The sequence below is a fragment of the Oncorhynchus nerka genome, linkage group LG15, assembly GCF_034236695.1.
Source record: "Oncorhynchus nerka isolate Pitt River linkage group LG15, Oner_Uvic_2.0, whole genome shotgun sequence".
NCBI lineage: Eukaryota > Metazoa > Chordata > Actinopteri > Salmoniformes > Salmonidae > Oncorhynchus > Oncorhynchus nerka.
The window spans coordinates 68,224,170-68,232,721 of record NC_088410.1 but is presented as its reverse complement, the minus strand read 5'-3'; the positions used below and the strand labels follow the sequence as shown (position 1 = coordinate 68,232,721).

At 43.9% G+C, this 8,552-nt stretch overlaps 1 protein-coding gene across 1 annotated transcript; it reads left to right on the top strand.

Moving 5' to 3' along the window:
• Positions 1 to 1,882: 1,882 nt before the first annotated feature.
• On the top strand, positions 1,883 to 7,042 carry LOC115143193 (RNA-binding protein 15-like). Its single transcript, XM_029683343.2, has one exon. The coding sequence runs from the start codon at positions 2,007 to 2,009 to the stop codon at positions 4,518 to 4,520; it is 2,514 nt and encodes an 837-aa protein (XP_029539203.1). The 5' UTR covers positions 1,883 to 2,006; the 3' UTR covers positions 4,521 to 7,042.
• The last annotated feature ends 1,510 nt before the right edge of the window (positions 7,043 to 8,552 follow it).

Here is an 8,552-nt window from a genome sequence, read left to right as displayed (position 1 = left end):
AAAATTTAATTATAATTATCTGCTAATGTGGCTATCATAAAGAGCTACAAATGCCATGAAGATCTGGACGAGACTGCCGAATCGAGGCAAAGGTAAGAATCTCTGGATTAACTATCTAATGTTAGCTAAATTTGGTCATGAATAAATTGGCTACATTTCTTTAAATTGATATGAACTAATAAATACCAGGAACTTTATGTGAATTTTGCTAAACCTATTACATGAATTTACCATTGATCCTGGTGATACCGTAAATTTGTTCACTTAAAATCCACGTAAAAACAATTGTTTTATGCACATTTTCCTAACAGAGATGTTTCCATCAAATTGACATATAAAAATACCTTTTGTGGTTAAATTACCAAATAAAAATACAAGTTAAATGGGTTTCCATCGCATTTTGAACTCTACATATGGTTTCCCCCCCAAAAATTGGGGGGTTATATAGGAAGTGTGCCCATTATGGTATTAGCAGGTGCGTTCTAGCCAACAGTACTGTATCTGCACGCTGGTGGCTAGAGCGCAAATCTACAGGATGAGATTATCATGCACAAAAACACAAGATTATGTTTGTCTAACAGCAGCCAAGCTTTGATGATTATGTCACCAGAATAAAACCCTTGATATTTATTGGAAAGGAGCATCAAGCTCATCACCTTGCACCACCCTGTTAAGTTCATCATAAATTGTTTAATCTGTAGCATAATAAACTTTTTGCTTTTGACAAATTGTATTGGGAGGACCACACAACATGTCTTTGAGTAACCCCAATTTTACTTGGATTTGATGGTTATTATATCAATATTTGTGCATAAAAGCGTTGCCAACGACATTTCTCACATAATTTGTTTCATCGACACAAAGAGATCCCTACTTCCCATGGCATGCACTTTACTTGGATAAAAAAGGTTGGATGGTAACCTGGTTTAGCCTGTGTATGTTTGTCCTTCATTGGACCTTGAGGTGTGTCACAGGAAGTGAGAAAGAAATTACAAGGAGGCCGACGCCCTCAGTGTCCATAGCACTTTATCAGAGGAACCCCTCTGCCCCCTAGTGGTTATTGTGCTTCTCACATCCACCTGGCAACAGGTAACTCACGGCAAAAGGAGTAATGCAATTGTATTTGTATGTGAACCAGACATTTTACAATAATATTCCCACATAGTGCACTACTTTTGACCAGAGCTCTATTGCCCCTGGTTAAAAATAGTTCACTATATAGAGGATTTGGGACATAACCAGAGAGGTTCTACCTAAGTAGGCCCCAGAAATAAATGTGCCAGTCCCTGTCAGTCGATTCAGGCCTCATCAATCAACTCCTCTACCACTAACCAGTTCCACCTCGCTCTCCCCCATGTCTTTCATGACTTTGATTGATATTGTACATGATGTGTCTCTCTTTCACACTCTCTCAAAGAATTTACATCAGTATAGAGCAGATCACTATGAAGACATAAAACAATCGAGTCTCATTGTAATGTTTTGTTACTACTTTTATTCATCTTATCAGTTTTTATTTTTAAAGCACACATTTTGTTTCTTATTTCCTACCATATGCCTTAGTCTACATTCTCAGCCTAATTTTAAAAAATCTTCACTAAACAATACAAAAATGTGTTGGAGTTTCCATGGCACAATGTTATTTTTAGCTTGCTGCATTTCCCTCTGATCCAAAAAGGATAGGCCTACAATAATATTAACATGTACGTGTCTCATACATAAAGCCTAAGAAAGTAGAGGTTACTGACCTTCCTCACTGTATTTTAGGCCCAGAACCGCACCCATACTGTGTTAAGTGACATGTGTGGAACCAATCGTTCTTCTCGACGCGAGCCGCATTACACCAATCACCAAAGCTGGGCGGGACTTTTAATGCTGCTCTTCAACATGGCGGATATGTCGCCTACGAGTTGAATTTAAAGCACATTTTACTTACTTAAGTTAGAGACAAAAACAGTAGTAAGATTAGAATATATCGTTTTCAAGGCGGTAACTGCAGTCTAAAAATGAAAGGCAAGGAGCGGTCGCCCGTTAAAAAGCGCTCGCGGATTCTGGAAGATATTCGAGACCGGGGAGGAAGCCACCCAACAAGTAAGAAAATGGGAACACTCTCGGCGGCAGGCAGCAACGGGAATAGTTCTGTCAAAAGTGGTGGTTCGGTAAAACGGAGTTTACCGTCTGAAAAGAGAGACTGTCGAGATTTAGATGGACATGTGTCAAATCGAACTGGGAGTAGCCATGGATATGCTAATACAACTGGTTCGAGTAGCAAGCTACACATTAGCATTGCTCTGGACCCCACGACAAGGACCAATTCTCGCGGGGAACCGCGGCCTCTTCCGAGTAGCGAAAGTGAGTACAAGACTCTAAAAATTAGCGAGCTGGGCTCTCAGTTGAGCGACGAAGACATTGAAGATGGATTATTTCACGAATTTAAGAAATTTGGGGACGTGAGTGTCAAAATAAGCCGAGTTAACGACGAAAGGGTGGCATTTGTGAATTTCAGAAGGCCTGACGATGCTAAGGCGGCCAAGCACGCACGCGGCAAGTTGGTACTCTATGACCGCCCTCTAAAAATTGACGCGGTGTACATGAACCGGAGGAGGAGCCGATCCCCCATCGAAAAAGATCCATATGCAGGAGTTGCAGGACACAGACATTTGCATGTCCAAAGACCCCTTTCACCAACGGGGCTAGGATATAGAGATTTCCGATTGCAGCAGCTAGCTTTGGGCCGCCTCCCCCCTCCTCCCTCCCTCCCTAGAGAACTGGAAAGAGAGAGGGAATTTTCTATCTATGAAGCCAGGGCCCGGCCACCCTTCATCCCTGACTGTGCAGCTTTCTGTGAGGAGGACCTCCTCTCCCCTGAAGATGATCAGCGGGCCAACAGGACGTTGTTTCTTGGGAACCTCGATGTCTCAGTGACAGAGAATGACTTGAGGAGGGTGTTTGACAGGTTTGGGTTGATCACAGAGGTGGACATCAAGCGGACATCCGCTCGCGGACAGAACAGCACCTATGGATTCCTAAAGTTCGAGAACCTGGACATGGCTCACCGTGCTAAGATCACCATGTCAGGAAAAGTGGTGTGTCACAACCCTATTAAAATTGGCTATGGCAAAGCGACACCCACAACTAGGCTGTGGGTGGGGGGTCTTGGACCCTGGGTCCCCCTTGCTGCTCTGGCTAGGGAGTTTGACCGCTTCGGCACCATCAGGACTATAGACTACAGGAAGGGGGACACGTGGGCCTACATCCAGTATGAGAGCCTGGACGCTGCCCAGGCCGCCTGCTCCCACATGCGTGGCTTTCCTCTGGGTGGTCCTGAGAGGAGACTTAGGGTGGACTTTGCTGACACAGAGCTCCGCTACCAGCAACAGTACCTGCAGCCTCTCCCTCTGCCGCCTCACTTTGACCTAGTGGCAGACTCATTTGTCCACCGGCCCACCCTCGAGGCCATCAGAATCAGAGAGAGGAGCCCTCCACCCCCACTCCGATTCAGGGAAAGGGAACTGTACAACGCAGACTGGGCTGGCCCAGCAGTCTGCGAGAGGGTGCGAGGGGCAGCTTTTGAACCCGTGGAGCACCTGGAGAGGCATTCACGTGAACCCTGGTCTCTGGAACGGGAGCTGCAGAGCCGAGACCAGGCCCGAAAACGTCGCCTCTTAGAGGATGGGCGTCGCCCGGACCACTCACCAAACAGCAGTGAACATGGGCGTCGTCGTCACGGCGCCTCTCTGGAGCGCAGCCCTGGTGGCAGCAGCCGGGACGGGGGGCGCTACAGCCCCCCGCGCTCCGATAGACCCTCTCCCATCAGAGAGCAGCGGGCCAGCCTAGGCCGTGGCCCTGGGGACAAGCGGCTGCGGACAGACAGCCCAGCCTTACCAGAACGGGACCGCAAACGCAAAGCCAATGACTCATGCACAAGCCCTGTAAAGAGGGAGGACCGCTCTGATCACCCCTCCTCTTCCATGTCCAGCCTGCAGTCTAAGCAGGGGGCCGGGGGGCAGAAGCTGTGTCAGGCCTGGCATGGCGTGCTCCTGCTGAAGAACAGCAGCTTCCCCACCTCCATGCACCTGCTAGAGGGGGACTTAGCTGTGGCAGCCAGACTACTGGTGGAGAGCTCCACTGGTGGTCAGGTGTCCCAGCTAAAGATCACCCAGCGCCTGCGTCTGGACCAGCCCAAGCTGGATGAGGTGTCCCGTCGCATCAAGACTGCAGGCCCCAGCGGCTATTCTGTCCTCTTGGCTGTGCCTGGGAGCTGTGAGGAGGGGCCCCAGGATGTGGGAAGCTCCACCGAGAGGCCTCTAAAGAACCTGGTCTCCTACCTGAAGCAGAAGCAAGCAGCCGGCGTCATCAGCCTGCCTGTGGGTGGCACCCGTGAAAAGGACGGCGCAGGAGTTCTTCACGCTTTCCCGCCCTGTGATTTTTCCCAGCAGTTCATGGATGCCTCAGCTAAAGCCCTTGCCAAAACCGAAGAGGACTACCTGGTGATGGTCATTGTCCGAGGAGCCTCATAAAATGAGAATCATTCATGTGTGATGCATTGGTAGCATATTCACACCCACAATGTGTTACGGGATTTAGCTGTCATTGAAACGGAACAGGGTGGGGTTGATAGCTTTCTGTCTTGCTACAAGTAGAACTTCTTGGCAGAACACAATGCTATACTAAGAGTAATTTGGTAATCAAAAATAACAAGCCTTTCAGAGATTTTAAGTTTTCAACTCAGCATAGCATGCATTAGCATGTAGCCTGCATTACATTCTATTGGTGGTCTACTTTTAATGTGAACAATTTAAATCACAAGAAGTGGATACATTTAATTGAAATGGGTTAAGTCAAAGTAGACTCACCTTTCTCTATTTGTGCAACTAATCTGTAAATCATTCATCTGTAGAGTAATTTATGCATTTTTGTGAATCACAACTACATTGGTTATTGCCTTTTTATTTGGAAAAAATCTGACATCCATTGTATTTGCAAACAATCATTTATCTGGTGTCAAGTCTTGTTTGCTATTGATTGCAATAGAACATAAAAGCATGTAAAGATTAATCTGAGACCTGAAAAAAATCTGACCTACACTTAGTTATCTCCTCATTTGAATTTCTTACACTTAGTCAGACTGGTAATAGATAAGCCATGCCATATTTTAAGAGCCCTGTGAAGGTGTGTAGTTGTAAGACGATACAGTTTTCCATTGCATTATCAATAATTTATTAGTAAAATTGGCATCTGCTTTTGTTGATCAATAAGAATATACCAGTCTCTATCAAGCAGCCAATGTAAAATGTTTTGAAATTCAGTTATTTACATAAAACTCTACCTGGAATATTTTCAAATCAAACATTGCTGTTTGATAAGGTCTTACTTATTTGATCCATAGTTGGGACGATTTTTGTTATTTCTAATCGCCAAAGTGCTCACATTTTCACCTACTGTATCACCACCGACTGTTGTCAGTGTATCTTTGCTTGGCACCAATAGCACTCACAGTTAAGTTTGAATTTTCAATTTTGGAAACAATATTTTGTGTGATACATTATAAGAGAATCTAGGATATCAGAGTTTGTTTTACAAGTGTTGCATTGCCCTGTTGACTATATAGACTAATAGTAAAAAAAAAAAAAAAAACACACAAAAAACAAGGCTCATAAGTTTCTTTTGAGTGGTCTAATTTAAAAGTGCCTATTAGTTAGGCAATATCCAAATATTGACTCTATTAGTGTAAATCCAGAATGGTTTTGATTGTCAACAGGTCTATGATCCTTGGGTTCATTCAATAGAGATGATGCCACACAAATTCCATAGAGGGTATTATTTTTTGACTAAATAAGAACTACCACTATTTTCCTGTGCCACTGAGGTCCTTGAGGTCAGGACGTTATCCTGTTTTTTATATTATGAGTAATCTTATTTCCAACAATCATCCCCTCAGTTAAATGTTTGAGTTAAGTTTAAGTTAGTATTTTACTATACATAGTAAAGAGGGAAATAAAGCTTCTAAACCAAATGACGATGGCCCCTCATGGCAGTAATATGTGTCCCTTGATGACTTCCCCTTTTGGTTCTGAGAGAACTGTCGAAACCATTTAGAGACTGCCTAGCCTTCCAGAAAGCTAGGTGGAGCCATTTCACATAGTCTTTTCAGTTCCACAAACGTGCGTCAACAAGGTGAGAAGGAAAGTAGTTTATCTAAATGGAATTTCTCCAATGAGTTCAATCAGTTATGTCAAATGTATGACTCACTTTTGAAACAGGATACCTTTCTATTTGCTCTCAAGGACCAAGAGTATGTATGTCCCTAAAACATATATATATTTTAACAATTGGTTTAGTTCAACAGTGTACTTAAATTATGTTTAGGTTTAAACTAAGGATACGTGTTGTTGACTGGCATTAAGCACATGTATCAAAATCTCTCCAAATACTACAGTGGAAGTTAATTTACATAATTGTTCATTTTCAATTTGGCCTTTACATTAATTGCCGACTTTATACTTGGGGAACTCACCAGTAGTGTTGTTAATGCCTTCTGCTTCTACTTAGAATTCAAAGTGTATTGGCATTTTTACATATAAAACAAAAAGACATTTTATTTAAAAATGTATTTTAAGTGAAATTTCTTGTATAAAATTATTACTGTATGTATGTTATGGACACTTCAGATTTGAGCAAGGAATACCAGAGTGGATAACAACCACCATACCACCGTTGGACACTGGAAAACACCATACGCAAAAATACTCCAGAATGCACAGGGGAAAGGGTCCTTTGCACAGTGGCCCTTTGTGCATTTCCTCAGAATTTACTGCTCGTTGTGTTAATGCTTTGTGATGCTATTTCCCGTGTTTTAAATGGAAAATATGCTTTGTGCTGTGTCCACCTGATTTTTGGAGAAAAAATGGAAACCGCAATTGCACATGCGCCTAAGACGTAGTTGTCAAAAAACACAAAGTGCAGCTTGCACTTCATAGATTTTGTTTCGGTATCAATAAATGTTCTCTTTCGTGGGAAAACAAATGTTTCTGCCTTGGAAGACGACTTTTGTGACCTTTTCTGTTGTGTTGCGAAGGAATTGTCTTTTGCACTTAACTCTGGCCCTGCCTGTGTGAAAAATGGGAGCACCTTTCCAGACCAGAAAGGAAAAAGAAAAGTGTTGAGAGCAAGGGAAAGAGCTCAAATCTTTGTGTTGACATCATTGCTCACCATCATTGTTAACACCGCTTTTTGAAGAGTTGCTGATGTTCCAGCTGTTAATGCCCAAATCCCCCCCCCCACACCTTTTACCTGGCCATCATTACTGTGCCTTTGCTGAGATGTCCTGTTGAAGTGGGAGTGGGGCCCTACTCCTGTGTCATCTCTGGTCCTCGTAGCCGTAGGTGATGAAGCTGTTTTCCAGTGAGCTTTTACAACGGGGGCTGGAGAGAGGCTCACCTCTTGCTGGCTGCTGCTCTGATGGTGGCGCTGTTGTCATCACCTTGGGCCACTGATCCAGTTGTCCCGGGTGTTCCACTGCTCTGCCCACCACACCTCCTGCTGTGTGTCACTTTGGCCAACAACACACAGTTGGAGTGCCTGTCCTGTCCACTCAACTCTACTGACGAAAACAACCCTCCAGAGCTAGGAGGGTAATGCCTCAAGATCTGTTCCAGCTTATCAAGGAGCCATAGTTTTAATTATTTGTGTATTTGCCAGTTGCTTTGCTCTCCCTGCGTTGAAGCCTGCAGGAATAATATTTTACTGTGTTAGGGTCAGTTTACATTGGTACCCCACCATGGGATGGAGTGACTCGGCACCCAGGCTTTCCACAAACCACCATGTGCCTCTCCCAGTGAAAGGAACCTCCCGCCCTGTGCAGGTATCGATGATTTGAATTTATTTAGTTCTAGAGTTTATTCTAAGTGAATATGAAATCAAAATGAAGAGACTGTCATTGGGCTGCCATCAGGGATCCAGAATCCACAGGAGGCACTGCCCAGTTAACAGTCGGCTTAGTGCCAGGATTCCAGGCCTGACTAGCATAGTTGCGGATTTGGTATGTAAACTTTGGTAGGAAATGCAAATCCTGCCTTTGCGAGAGACCCACTGTGTGCCACACCCTGGACGGCAACACAAGGCTTCTCAGAGGTTTTGAGCTCTTATCTGTCTGACAGGAGTGGGCACCTCCCTTCCCCCCACAGACACCTGTCCCTGCTCAGGTAAAGATTGCTGCCAGCCTGAACGACATACTTTGGTACGTATAAACAAAGAACAGTCTGATCCCTTGTTATGAACACCTGAAAATAACTTAATCTGGTATTTTGTACTTAGATGCATTCTATATATGAGGCAAGCAGATAAACCGTTCAATTAATGATACCTGGTTCATAATAAATGTAATACCATACACTTGTATATATTGCACATAAACGGGTATAGACATCTCCTTAAAGCAATGCCATCAGTATAATAGCACTGGTTACAATTTATTGAAGTCTATTGCTCCATGATCATTTTGTTACACTTTCAAAATGTCCACAGGTCTGTTATACAATTCATTAACAGTG

Bases quoted from the DNA above. Each gene is read 5' to 3' on its own strand.
- LOC115143193 (XM_029683343.2), top strand. From the start codon at position 2,007: ATGAAAGGCAAGGAGCGGTCGCCCGTTAAAAAGCGCTCGCGGATTCTG.